The 14,867-nt window shown below is 28.2% G+C and overlaps 2 protein-coding genes across 3 annotated transcripts; both read right to left on the minus strand.

The window, feature by feature from the left end:
• Positions 1-566: 566 nt before the first annotated feature.
• LOC145833735 (uncharacterized) lies at positions 567-5,644 on the minus strand. Of its 2 annotated transcripts, XM_082940896.1 has the most exons (5): positions 5,148-5,631; positions 4,087-4,201; positions 3,916-3,942; positions 3,459-3,608; positions 567-1,472 (listed from the first exon to the last, which is right to left on the minus strand). In XM_082940896.1, exons 1-5 carry the CDS (start codon positions 5,355-5,357, stop codon positions 1,141-1,143), a joined length of 834 nt encoding a protein of 277 aa, XP_082797022.1. In that variant the 5' UTR covers positions 5,358-5,631; the 3' UTR covers positions 567-1,140. The 2 variants fall into 2 exon arrangements, with proteins under 2 accessions (XP_082797022.1, XP_082797031.1); XM_082940905.1 differs by lacking the exon at positions 3,459-3,608 and having other exon boundaries at positions 5,148-5,644.
• A 6,391-nt stretch (positions 5,645-12,035) lies between these two features.
• Positions 12,036-14,455, minus strand: LOC145844970 (uncharacterized). Its single transcript, XM_082952392.1, has 2 exons — positions 14,302-14,455; positions 12,036-13,900 (listed from the first exon to the last, which is right to left on the minus strand). Exons 1-2 carry the CDS (start codon positions 14,318-14,320, stop codon positions 12,543-12,545), a joined length of 1,377 nt encoding a protein of 458 aa, XP_082808518.1. The 5' UTR covers positions 14,321-14,455; the 3' UTR covers positions 12,036-12,542.
• Between the last annotated feature and the right edge of the window lie 412 nt (positions 14,456-14,867).

The following is a 14,867-nucleotide window of genomic DNA, read 5'->3' on the forward strand; positions in this document are numbered from 1 at the left end:
CATTACACTTGACTAAACATATTTGATTCACCTTTTTATAGTTAAAGAAATGATTAAACAACAATAAACTAATTTAAGTTAAAAAAAAAATTTGTTAATTTGTAAATATAATAGTAAGATTTTTACTTATTTTACTGATTTTTATACTTAAAGTTCTATAAAAATTTTACAAAACTTTGTTTATTTGTAGTTATTTAGAAACTTTAAATCAAAAATTTTAAAATAAACAGATATATATAAACTTTATAACAAGGTTCTATAAATTATTTTCATTTAAAACAATTCTCCCCAAAAGTTTCAACGTTTCAACATTTCCTACACGTAAGAATGACCTCACCATAAAACTAATTATATTTGAATAAAATAAAGGTTTTTTTAGTTTGTTTAGTTTTATTACTTTATTATCATTGTATATTAAAACAGATGGAAAAAAATTTGAACTAAAAAACATTAAGTTCATCTTAAATTTATTGTTCGTCAGTTATTTAAAAAACTTGCATAATTTGTTTTTATTCGTTTCAACGACAAAATGTACACAAAGTTTACATTTGAATCAACAAGATCGCTAATTAGCCTGCGGTGTGTGTACACCAACAAAACTCAGTCATCTGTGCAATAAGGATTAAAATTGAAGATATCAATTGTTACACTGGTCAAAAATAAAATCGAAAAACATATTCCAAAATTAGTTTTTGCAATGTTAAAAATACTAAAAGAAAACGTTAAAATACTTAATATAGAAACTATGTTTGAACGTTAGGTAATATAATTTTTTTCTTTATTGCTTAAAAAACTTTTGAATGATTGTTTATTTAACAACTTGTCGGTACAGTTTACACTTATGAAATATTGATAGAAAATTAAATTGAAAACTTTATAGAAATTAAAAAAAAAATTATACAAAATATGTATATTTAGTAAAAATGTTCATGTCATGATTATCAGTGCAACCAAAAAATGTTGGTGACCTCGTTATTACATTAAAAACTGATAGTTTGATGAACAAATGTAGAGGAAAAAATATTTAAGCAATAAAAAATACAAATTTTAAACTATAAGTTGGTGTTTAATACATTGATAATCAATCTCAGTTTATTTTTTGAAATACTTCACTATTCTATAAAATACTTAATAGAAAGTTTAATTCATTCCTGACCCATTTTCAATAATGTCAGTCGTCATGGTTTCCACGGTAGTGTTATTGTTTAGCGACGTAAAAACGTTTGAAGTGGTTACCATGGAAACAGTTGTTTCCTGGTTACCTGTTGTCAGGACTCTTTCAGTAACCACGGAAGTTATGCTTGTCGCTAATGAAGTCGAAGTAGTCAGGTCACCAGTTGTTGTAGTGATGTCATCAGCTTCGCTGTTTGTTGTCATAGCAACTGGATTTTCAGTTGTTGTTTGTACTGACTTACTTGATTGTAACGTCATAGGAGAAATAGTCGTCGATTCTGATTTTGATTGATTTGTTTCTGCAATGTATCTTTTGATAAAGTTTTGATTTTTCAATAGTTAAATTTGATTAGAAATTATTATGTGTAGTTTTAAAAAGGAAACTAAAGTTTCACAAACAATAAGATAAACTTAGCTAACTATAAAAATAGTGTTAAAATATTGTTAATATATATTTTTTAGGTAGCGTTGAAGTGTTTATTGCAGACTTTTTTTTCTTTTCTAAACACTACAAATATTTTTTTTAATAAAAAATTTAAGTTGGCTGTAAACACAACAATTTTATCAAGAAAATACAAAAAAAAATAATAAAAGTCATGCTTTACAACTTGTATACAAGATTTTAGTATAATTTTTTCAATCTACGCAAATTTAAGCTGTTGCAGGTACAATAATATATTATAAAAAACAAAACAACTTTATCATTTAAAACATTCTTGTTTACTTAAAGTTTAAAGTGGGTCAAGGTTTTTAATACTAACTTAATTTTAGGTTGTTACTAATTCAATTAACATCATTTTAGTTAATTTTTTAACGTTTGTTAGATGTTTAAGGACCTTTTTTAATTAATAATCTTTTTCTAAGCACAACAAGTCTTATTCTTTTAACAATGTCAGTATTTTAAAATTTTATCAACTATTTTATGCTGTACCTTAATATTTTTGCGTGTTTGCCAAATTACTAAGGTATATAAGAGATAAATGATGTTTACAAAAAAAAATCTTTTAGCACTAGTTTCCGAAATAATTATACTTTATTATAACTACTGTAAAACACATACTTTCTTTTGCTGCTTAAACTTCTACTGCTTAAAATTTTCTTGTTAAACAATTACTTTAGTTAACTAAGTTTTTAAACATGCGCAAAATACGACTAATTTGGTTTATTTCAGTAAAAAAGTTGGTTTTAAAAAGCAAAAAGAGCGCTGTAAGTCTAGACAGAAATAAAGAGCCAGACTTTAGTTGTTTGTAAAGTATTTAAACTAAATAAACAAACCCATTCGTAAAAATTTTTAAACTTAAATTTTAAATCTATTCTAAAAGTATTATTTCTAATTAACTTTAAAGTCTTTGACCTCATTACAAATGAAACATTTGGTTGTACATTTAACTTAATGAGGTTAAAGTTACTTCACATCGTTTTAGTTTTGTTTTTATTGCAAAAAAGCTAATTAAGATAGGGAATTTTTCTAACCATATTCACGTAAGTGTTTAAAACAACAAAGGTTGGCATGGGAAAAGCATGCTTTCTGACAAATCTAAATCAACATTGTAAATTTTTTGATTATTTAAAATAGATCTGAAAAGTTTGGGAAAAAATGTCACTGTGAGTTCATCCTTGTTTTTTTTTTTCATGTTTGTATAAAAATTGTTAGTTTTCACTACTAAAAACTGGAGTTTATTGTACCATGAGTTTTTACATATCTTAATTGATGATTTTAGTTAATTTCAAATAAAATTAACACAATTTTTTACATGTTTTAATATTTATTGATAAACTATTACTAAGTATGTTAAAAAAAATTAATGGAAGACGATTTATTTTACATAAAGCGTTTTTTTTTAAATTAACCTACATTACATAAAACAAAAAAGTGTAAGTAAACATTTTTACAAAACAATACCATTTATAAATTTCTGACATATTAGCTTAATACAAACAAATTAAAGTTATTATTTAAATAAATGTTACAATCTTGCTCTTGTTCGAGGACTAGAAACTTAAAACGAATAATAATAAAACTATATTTTCTATTCGATAACTGTGATTAATTTGCTTTGATGGCAATTTAACAAGTATTTAACAATAACAATATTTTGTTTAACAATTTTTAATTTCCTTGTATTGTTACAACTTTTTTAAGTTAACTTTTTAGTAACTTTACTTTTATATCACTAAAACATTTCGAATTTTTTAGCTTTTAATAACAAAAACTTAAAGATATCGTTAAAGGTTCACATAGTTGGCCTTTTACAACGAACTAATAAAACTAATTAAAAACCGACCTATTTCGATGACAGTCAAGGGAATTATTACAGCTAGAAATATGGTGAGTAGAACAATCAAAGTGGTCAATATTGTTACAGTTTTGTTCTTTTTCATCGCAGATAAACACCCAGAAGAAGGCTTACTTGCTCGTCTATCGGGTCTAATAACTGAAAGTGTTTGATTTTAATATATAAAGTGAAAAACAAAATCTTAAACATAGCAATTAATTTGAATATATCTCAATTTTTTACTTACACTCTAATTTTAACTTAAATTTTAGTTTACGTAGTTTTTTTTGTGAACTTTTATTTTTCTTCATAATATTAATTTTTTAAACTCACTTTTCTTTTACTCAATTATAATCTAATTTATTTTGATTTAAGCTTCTAAAAGTCTTAAATAAGAATACAAAACAATTAAATTTTACGTATAAAATAGTTAAGCTTTTTTTTAGAATCAATTAAATAAAATTACTTTTTCCAACTTCTACGTCCAACATACCTGTTTACAATTAATTTATTTTCAGTTTAAATTTATTTTTAAACGCTTTTTTATAACTTATTTTCTTAAATTCATAAACTAATCGTAAAATTTATCAAAGTTAAAGCAGCTTCTTTTTTTATGGTCAAAATAGTTCTAATCTACCCGAATTATTTCTTTTAACACTTATTTTGAACTCTTCTTTTTCGCTTTCTTTTATTTCACCTTCCAATTCGTTTTCTTTATCTAAGTTTTCTTGCATCTCCTTACCAAATGTGTTCTACAAACAAATACGTTTTTTAAACAATATAACTAGTTTTTTTTTTTATGATATAATATTTTATCGCTGCAAAGTGCATAACGACTATTTTGTCATTTGCTAGTAGTTTTATGAATTATAACACATTGTTTTTTGTTAAACTTACTTTGACAAAAGCAACTCTTTTAGTTTTCTTGTTCGATATTTTGTTTAAAAAATAACAAACACTTTTAAACTACACAAAATGAAAGTTTATAAAAGTGAAATTTTAACTTTATCTTTTTCCATTAAAAAGTTTAAGCACAATGTTAAAAAAAAATTAGCAAAGCTTGTTTACGAAGTGTACAGTACAGTTAGTAAAATTTGTAAATTCAGCTTTCTGTTCTAAACAATCAAATTTTAAATTGGCAGGTTTTGCTATTCATTGAAAAACTTAAAATTTTCTGATTTGACAGCTCAGCTTTTTATTAAAAAATTTCAATTTGGAAGTTTTAGGATCAGCTGATTTAAAAAATATATATATTTAATTTAAAAGATAAAAAGTTATAAAAGTCAAACTTAAAACTTTAGGACACTAAGCTGACAAAAACTGGTGTATGATTTACTGAAAATTAAGTATTAAGTTTTAGGAAACTACTTATGTCGCCCTAAAATAAACATTAAAACGGTTTTGCTTTTAATTGATTAAATTTTATTAACGTATACATTTTTAAAGGTAGTACGCCGTTTTTGTAGATTAAATGATGTAGCACAAAGCAAATCATTACATACTTTTAAGTTTTTAAATATATATGTATGCACAAATATAAACCTTTTTTGGAGCAAGCTAGCCTCTTAAAAACTCAAAATTAGATTTAAGCAATTTTTCTGTAAAAAGCTTCTAATATTATTTAAAAATTAGTAAAAAATCTATCAACTCTTTAAAAAAATTTGTCTATTAAAAATATACGTAACAAGAATCAACTACTTTTTCGGTTTTGTTATTTTTTTGTTCTTCACTTTTGACTGGTGAATCGTCTAGAGTATTGTCGTTGGTCGATGACACGCTTGTAGAAGTTATCTTTTCAACATTTGCTGAGTTTTCTTCATTTGAAGGGTTTTGTTTTTTTAAAGAGTTTTGTTCTTTTAAAAAACTGTCTTCTTTTTCTGACAGTTGATCTAGCTCAATATTGCTCATGCCTTATTTTTTTATTTAAAATTTTATAATTAGATACTAATTTTACGTAGAAGTGCTTTAAAAAAAATTCCTTTGTATTTTTTTATGTAAAAATACTAATATTTTCTCAAACTACTTTAACTTAATTAAACACATATTTTCTTATTGTATGTTACATACTTAAAATACATTTTATAACTAAAAATCGTTCATATTTTGTTATCTTCTGATCTATAAGATGAATAGATGAAGTTTACAATGTTTTATTTATTTATGGATTAGCAGTTGAACATTTATCTTTATCCTTTCAATTTAAACAACAAATACATATACTTATTGATAATACTCAGTTTAAGTGACAAACTTACACAAAACCTTGTTTTTAACTATAAATGTTGCTTTACCATAACTCAAGACAAAGTGAAAGTTTTAATATTTTACTTCTGTTGATAAGGAAAAGGAAGCGAAATTGTAAAACTAATTAGCTGCAAAAGCGCTACACAGCGGTTAAAATTTCAATTGCTTTTAATGACTAAATCTTGTTTCTACTTAAAAATTAAGATTAAAAACTTAAAAACTAATAACTTTCCGTATGTTTATTTTAGGCAAAACGCATAAAATTAAACAACTTTAAGATAGATAATTTTTATTACTTTATTCTACAACTATTTTTTTCGTTTTCAGATATAACATAGATGGCATTTAATTTTTGAGCATTTCAAGTGATATAATCAATAATTTTAAGGATCCTAATCAAATAACCTAATATTGTTTGTTGAACGAAAACAAAAGCGCTCAAAATATTTGATCCTAGGACCTGATGCACGAAAAACTTTTTAGTTATAGAGTCTCACACCACTTGGATAACTTTTAATGTCTTCTCGAAGACAACAATAATAAAAGATAAATTAAATGCTAAAAGTTCTAAAGTGAATGCTAATAATTTGTAATTGTTTTGGAAAGTATGTATGAAAAACGTAAAACGAGAATGCAGTATAAAGTATTTTGCAAGTTGTTAAGAGTTTGAGCTGATCTCAGAACTCTTAGGACTTAGGACGCATAGTTTAAAAAAAATCTACATCGATATTTTTAATAGTTTTTTATTACTTTAAGTCTTAATAAATGTAAAAGTTTTTATACATTAGTTGAAAACATAATTACAACTTCCTTTATTTTTTCTTAGTTAAAATAAGGTTTGTTTTTGTTTGTATTATTGCAGGTTATAGTAAATCACAAACTTTATTACTTTATATATTTTATCTCTAGACGCAAAACTTTTTTTTCTTTTATGCAAGTTTAACAAATACTGAATTCCTATCGTTTTACATAAGTGTTTTCAAAGATTAAGTCTCTTAGTATTTTATACTTTTTTATAAGACTTTTAAAGCTATTAAATTAACTAATACTTGTAATTTAATTAACGTTTTTATAAAGTCGAACATTGAAAATCAAATGTTTTTTATGAACAAGTATAAATTACAAATAAAATAATAAATATATATATATATATAGATCATAAACCATAAAGTCTCAACAAAAGTTATCTTGATGATCTATTAAATGTGTATGATTTTGTAAAATTTTAATTAAGTAGAATTAAATTTCGAAACGTACAAAATTTTTTCAGTCACTTAAAGTTTAAAATTTGTTTTGAAAATAGCAAAGCAAAACTTTTTAATGAAATCTTAAATATTAAGTTTATTTTGTAAATTTACTATTTACGCATATCAATTGAAATTATTTTTCTGAGTTGTAATTTAATAAACTTGTATAGCATACAGTGCTTCCTCACTTATTCGGCCATGTTGGCAAGCATTTTTAAAATAAGGCCAGATTAGCCTTTAGCCGGATAAAAACAAAATATCGTTTTTTTTTTTAATTCTACCTCATTAATATTGTGTAAGGCATGTAATAAAACGCACTTTTAACTATCTGTTAATTTCATTTATTTCAACTTTATTCAACGAACCAAAGAATTAGAATATACAAAGAATAAACAAAACATTGTAAAATATCAAAATTAACCTAACGAAAACAAGTTACATGATGAACAGTTTAACTACTATCGGAGCTCTTTCTGAAAAAGGAAAGAGTAGAGGTTTGTTCGACAAAAGTTGTGAATCACTTTCTGATGTGGTTTCTTGTTTCATCTGGCCGGTTGTATGCTATTGCTAAGGTATGTTCTGGCAACATTATTAAATACAACCCTGTTTCATCGCACTTTAATATTGCATGTTCGGTGTAGCCCTCGGTTTGATGTTGTTATATTTGTACAGGGCATAAAATATAAGTTGCAAGATCAAGCTTAATTTTTTTACAAATTATTACGTTACTATAAACTGCTTGCTTACTTATTGAAATAAAATTAGACATGTATTTATAGTATAGCATTGATTTTAGCTGAATTAAATAACTCTACTTCTTAACTAAAATTGACCGGATAAATTAGGCACTGTATATCCTAAAGCCTAAAAAAATACATTTATTCAATTCTTATGTTAACTCATTGTCAACTTGTGTGCATTTTGAAATTTAATTTGAAAAAACATATCAAAATTAAATGTATAATATTTTGTTGAAATAGAATAAAACCACCCAGGAGATTATTATTAATTACTACAAAAAAAAATTCAAAATCTTAAAAAAAATTTTATTTGTAAAAGCTTACACTAAACTAAAAACATACTAAAAAGGTTTTACATGGTTGTACTAGTTGTTTTGGGAAAAGTTTTTATTTTTGTGTTAAAAGCTACAAAAAGCTTTCAGATTACTACAAGATTTGTAAAAAGGCTTACAGTTTCATGTTTCAACTTAAAAAAGATTAAAAACTTTTTATTTTGATGTAATATTAATTTTTTATCTATGGAAGTATGATTTTATCAATAATTTTTTTTTTATTAAAATCTTAAAAATTCTATAAAGTTTACTGTTAAAAATTTAGAAAAACAATTCAGCATGTAAAAGAAAAAAATTTAAGCATTTTGAAGTTTAAAAAGTAAAACTTTATTTTTGAATTTTATTACAAGAAACTATTTGACAACTTAAACATTTTTTTTTCTAAAGCGAGCCACATTTTAAATTGTTAAAAAAACAAATGACCTAACTTCTTAAAAGAAAATAAAAGTTTTAAGTATTTATAAAAATCAAATTTAAAGCTTACTAACAAAACAAACTTGGATGACGAGTCAAACTTTAACGAAAAGTAATAATTATTTTAGCAATAAACATAATCTGAAATGACTCAATATGGTGTTAGTTTGTCGAGTGTGCTGGAGAAAATCAACACCTTCCGCATACAATGCGTCCACTGTACCCTTGAAATCGGATGGCAACAAAAGTTCATCAACGAACAAGTAATTCAAAACTAGTTACTTTACCGCAATCCCCCAGCGCAGTCTTGATCATATTCTAAAGATGGGCGAGTAATGGACCCTAAGGTGCCTGTTATACAGCAAGTTGGTATTTGACTATCGTGGTCGTCCAACTTTTTAAGGAGGCAAGCACGACCTAAGAGCTTGAAAGTTAATACTGATGAGTAGGAGTTTGTTATTGACCGCGATAAATGGCGATCTTCTATCTCAAAAACGACTAAGAGAAAAAAAAAGAGCAAAACTTCAAAAATACCAAATACACGAAGAAACCATAATGAATAATAATTTGTTATTTTATTTGAAGTTTTTTGTCATTTTTTGAATCACTTTTTGTACATTTATTAATGTTTTGTATTTTACCATGACTACTTTTTTTTGCCAATATCCGATTTCGGCTATTAGATTTTATTATGCCTCAAACAATATCTAAAAAAAATTCTTTTTGTCGTATTAAAGGCCTTTGTTACTTAAGTGGTAAAAAAATCTATAGTGCATACTACCAATTATACAGACTTAATTAAAAACACTTATCTCAATTTTCAGAGCAAAAAAGTATTTTTATAAAAATTGTAGCTTTTTAAGTTTAATGATCAGGGAAATAAACTTAATTTTAACTTTAATTAGTTTTTGGTATCGGTGGTGATTTAACGTAGAGAATAGTTTATAGTTGCTAAAACAGTAACCGTTATAAATAACTAGTTGTGTTTAACGAAATTCAAGTAAACTAAATTACTTACTATCACTACATTTTTAAATAACATATGTTGCACCATAAACTTATTACAACTTGTGGAATTGAAATATGCTTTAGCATATCATTTATTTTATTCGCTTACAAATTCAAAACTTGCAAAAAAAAACTCAATCATTGTTGATTGCTTTTGGTTTTAGTTCAAATGACTAACTAACTAGAGAATTCAAACAAATATTCATTGTTTATTTTAAAATCTATAGTACAAAATTCCATGAAATCCTCGAGCAAGGTTGCCACAGATCAAGCTGAGAAAAATATCCTGACTTTTTACTAAAATTTTCTTGACTTTTCTAGATCAAACTTTTAATTTAAACTTTTTCTAAAATACACAATCTAACACTTGAAACTATATAAAGTTTTCAATATAATTTTAATACAGGTTAAAACAACAGTTCTTTTGCTGAATTCAATAATCAAACTTCCACTACATCACTTGAACCATCTGTGTATGATTGATGTATTTGCAATAAACAGCTCTATCAGCAAAATACTTGTATTATTACCTTACAAACACAGCTTGTCTGAAAAAAGACACAATTGTTTAGTATTTCCTAACATAAATGTATCTAAATAAATGAAACAACATATAAGGAACTTTTACCATTAAAACCTTAATTTGATAACGAACTTTCACATCTAAAACCTTAACGAACTTTTACAATTAAATAAAAAATCTAAAATACAAAATAGAATAATTCTGTTTAAAATATCTCCTCTTATCATTTAGTATAAAATTTATAACATATAAATCTACTCTCATTTATTTAAAAGAATTAAGTTATTCTACAAAAATTACAATAAATAAACTTAATCATGGCATATAACCTCTCTTAAAACTTGTTTAAACGACTTTGGAAAAGTTATAAAGAGGTAAAGTATACACATCAACTTGTTACATATAACACTAAACTAACTGCTTAATTATAAAGAACTTAGTTAATAACTTAAACAAAAAACGCTTTGATTCTAAAATTATGCTAGATAAACTTTTGTGTATATATCACAGTTTCACTATGGAAGTGTCCTAGCTACAGATCATCAATACTAAAAAGCTTACAAAAACTGCTTGTTGAAGTAGGGTACTTGTTCAATATGTTAATAGCAGGGTTGCCACTCTTTGGGTCAAAAAATCTTCCCTGAGTGACTAAAAACTTACCTGAGTAACCTTAAACTTCCCTGATTTTTTTTCAAACCCTTAAAATTTTGTTAATTATTAAAAATTACAATGTTAATTCTAAGAATATTGAAAAACTAGCTTTAAAATTTCTAAACAAGCACTAAAAAATAAAATCAACTGTTTAGAAAAAAATTTTGAAGCTTGATTAACTAAATCTCATTCTTGATCTAAACAAAAATTTCTTTGAGATTTTTTTAAAAATCTTAAAATTTCCATGAAAATTTTAGAAAAATCAAAACTACTCTGAGCTTAAAAAAAATTATCAAAATTCCCTGAGATTTTCTATAACTTTAAGATTCCCTGAGTGTGTGGCAACCCTGTAATAGAAAAATTTGCCTTTATCAAGGATATTTTACTAATTTATACAAGATGAAAGCATCGGAAATTAAATACTTTTATAAATTTCTAGGAAATTTTGCAATTTATTTCTGACTTTAAAGAGTTTTTAATTAACTTTTTACCATTTGAAGGCTTTGGAAAATAATGAATTTTTTTAATTTAAACTGACAATATCTGACTTTTTTTAAATTTTGTCATTTCTTGACTTTTTTCAAAAACACCATTTTTTCCTGACTTTAGTATTTTTTTAGTTTCTCCTGATTTCCTGACCTTGTCGCAGCCCTGCTCGAGCCCAAGACTGTGGTATTAAAGTAGATATAAAAGTAAATAAAAAATTAGTATTCGAAGAGCTACTTTAATTTGTTTTAAGAACAGAGTTATTGATTACCCCAGATAACCACAAAATTGAAAAAAAAGCCACAAACTGGTGAACTAAATTGATAAACATTTGTGTAAACATAAATTTCGACTTAATCAAATGTATTAAAGTTGGAATTTTTCCCACTGAAACCTGGTAATAAATTAAATAGCTAATTCGCATATTTATTATTATTTACTCTTATTTATACTCACAAAACTTCGTAAATTTTTTCATTTCATTTTGAGTGTATCATTTTAATGTAAAATATTAATTTAGAAAAATATTTAAAATACATTTATCAAGTTTTCTTCAATACGTTTAAATTCTTATTTTTATTAAGGTGGCATACTTGTTTTTCTTTTTTACATAAGAAAGTATTTTAAGATAGTTTAGAAAACATAGTTTTACAGCTAATTAATGTTTTTATTCAAATAAGAGTTTATATTTATGGCAAAAATATTGTTTAGAATGTTCTCACTATACAGTTGTACATTATATTTGTATATTTAACAACATAGTTTTTTCTTAGCTACTATCTCAAAATGGACTATAATTTAGGAATATGTAAGACTTTACACCTTGTTCTTACAAAAATTGCAGTTAACTACGCAAACATTATAAAACAAAAACTTATTATATACTTATAATATAAAACACTTTAATGTAAAAATTCAAAAATACTTATTTAGACATAGATAACTAAGTCTTTTTGTTCAAAATTAAAAAAAAGTAATTAATAGCCTTGGAATCAATAAATTTAAATTTTTCTAAACATGCCAATTAAACAATAGCTTAAACAAAGGCACTACACCAAGGTTTTATTAAGAAAACAAAAGCTAAATTATTTTTACTACTTCTAGTTAAAATTACTGGTAGAAGACAATTAAAACTACTTAGCTTTCAACACTGAAATCAACCTATTTTAGAAAATATTTTACAAAAGTAAGATTTTATAAAACTACATATAAACATTGTTTTTTTGAAATTTAAGAAGCTATTTTAGTAAATTAAATTGCTTTTAAACAGAAAAACTAAGTATGGGACTTCTATTCTTAATTTTCCTACAAAGTAAATCAGTAGGTCTTTAAGCAAAAACACTAAAACTCTAGTAATTTTAAAGTAATGAAATCTTGCGAAAAGTAATACAAAATTTTCATCAACAACTAAAAAAATGTGCAACAAACAAAAATTTACCTAAAAAATATCAAAAAGTCAACATTTTTATGGCGTCCACCAGCGCCGATTCGCTTTCCCGCAAACTGTTCATTTTCAGGGCGTTCCCCGCCCTCCTCTTGGAAGCTTCCGCTTGCGCCCGGTTAACCGACTCCCTGAAATGTTCGGAAAACCGGTGAAAGTTCTCGCTTACACCCGCATCATCGCTCGCGAGAAACCGGTCGAAATATTGGTCGTTTGTGGCGAAGGCGTCGAGAAAGTTCTTCATGTTCTGCTCGGACTGCTTGTGTTTCACCAGTTTCCAGCACTCGCCGATTTCCCTCAAAGGCTCCATCAGCTCGGCAAATTTCTCCAAATTACTCTCGTGCGCTTCCTGCAGCGTGAAAAGCAGCGAGTTGGAATAGTGAACGTGGTTCCGGTTGAGCGACTTCTGCTCCTCCACCTCCCCCCTCAGCGCATATATCTCGTCCCTCGCCACCCGCATCAAGTAAGCGTGCGCCAGCGACATCCGCTTGACGGCGTCCTTCGCTTTCGCCACCTGCCCCTTCCCGCTGAAAACTCCCGCCAAAATTTTGTCCGGGTCGAAGGCGCCGAACTTTTGCGGGTCCCTGGCAACCTTCCACGGGGCGTTGGGGTGCAGCATCGAGAGGGTCAGCAGGTCCCGGCAACAGTCCTCGATCTGCTCGCAGCACTCCGACCCCAAGGCCCTGATCCGCTTGAAATTGTCGCTCATCAAGTACTCTTCGCTTGAGGGATTTCCCGAAACGTCGCACGACTCGAGGGCGGCTTCCAACTTGACGATCTTCACCCTCAACGCGTTCAGCTCCTCTTCCAGCCTGCCGACGCTCTGCAGGTTGATCGGCCGCTTGGAAGACAACACGTCCAAGCACGTGACCTCGGACATGGCGAACTTGTTCATGGGCAGCAGGGGCATGTCCAGCGCGCTTCCCCCGTGGCTCAGATCCCTCTGCTTCCTCAGTGAATTCCCCACCTTTTCCAGCGCCCGCATCTTCTGCGCGATCTCCTTGCGCGGCGCCGCCACCACGTTGGAGCCTTCCGATTGGTCGAGGAGGCGGCGGAAGTAGTCGGCCAGCCTGTTGATCTCCAGCTCGGCGTCGTCCACCGAAGCGGCCCGCCTCTGCAGCGATCCTTGCATGAGCGCGCACTGCCTCTCCAGCTGGAAGATCTGCGACTTCATCGCGAACGACCTCCTCTGGTCGTAGCTCTCCTGCTCTCGCGACAGGTGGTGCAGCATCTGCTTCAGCGACTCGATCTCCGACCGGTCGGGGTCTCGTTTCGGTTCGGGGGGTTTTTTGGTGGCTGGTTTGGCGGCGGGGCGACGGCGCTGGTGGAGGGAGTTTACGCGGTCCATTTGAGGCACCTTGTTTCCTGCGAAGATTGTTTATTGTATCTTTTAATGAATTTTGGTATAAATTTGGCTGTGAATCATTATTACCATATGTTTTTATTGATTTTCAGCTATTATAAAAAACCTTTTATAAATACATAAGCTGTTGACAACCTAAACTAAATTATAATACATCTAAAAATATTTTATTTTTGCAAGTATTCGTAAAAACTTAAACAGTAAAAAAATTTAAACAACACCTACAACTTATAAGCTTTAAAGTTTCTTAAAAAAATTCGAAAATTTTTGAGTATACATACGTTCAATTTTGAACAAAGAACAGTAACTTTACTAAGCAATTTTTTAAACAACTCAAGAGACAACAGATCTTTCTTAGTTTTGAAGTCCAAGTGTGCATCAAGAACTACAAAAAATTTCAAACCTTGTGAGTGTTTAGACATTTGACTTGGCAGTAGAAGGCGCCGCAGACGATGCAGATGTACTTTGAAAAGTTCCCGCAAACCTCGCAGAACCTCCTGGCGGGGTAGAAGGACGGGGCGGCCGCTATGGTGAAGTAGGACGCCTGGTGGTTGTCGGGGTCGGTTGCTAAGCGGTGCTTCTCGTCGTCAAGCAGCTGGTTGAAGGTTTTCAGCTTCCTGCGCTGCAGCACCGTCGATTTGCGCTTCTTCTTAGGCGCCTATATTATATGTATTTTTATTTAACAATTCAAGTATTTTAAAATATTATTGTAGAAATATTAAAGGTAATCATTTTATTTTAATAGATCAAAGATATATCCGTTTATGAAATTTTTGTCAAACAAAAGAAACGTTTAAAACGAGGTGATTTTTTCTTAGATATATTAGAAGAGTAAGATGTAGAAAACAATTTATATTTAATTGAAACATCCCACTTAAAAATTTAAAATTTCAATTCACTCTCGATGAGCATTGAACAGAATGATAAAACAAATTTTTAACCATTTTGATGTAGACTACTTTTTTAATC

The sequence above is a fragment of the Thalia democratica genome, chromosome 1 (assembly GCF_965202585.1).
Source record: "Thalia democratica chromosome 1, ktThaDemo2.hap1.1, whole genome shotgun sequence".
Lineage (NCBI taxonomy): Eukaryota > Metazoa > Chordata > Thaliacea > Salpida > Salpidae > Thalia > Thalia democratica.

Bases quoted from the DNA above. Each gene is read 5' to 3' on its own strand.
- LOC145833735 (XM_082940896.1), bottom strand. From the start codon at position 5,357: ATGAGCAATATTGAGCTAGATCAACTGTCAGAAAAAGAAGACAGTTTT. The intron at 3,609-3,915 runs GTAATTTTATTT...AAACACTTTCAG, and splicing joins GGACGTAGAAGTTGGAAAAA to TTATTAGACCCGATAGACGA. The intron at 1,473-3,458 runs GTCGGTTTTTAA...GATACATTGCAG, and splicing joins CTTGACTGTCATCGAAATAG to AAACAAATCAATCAAAATCA.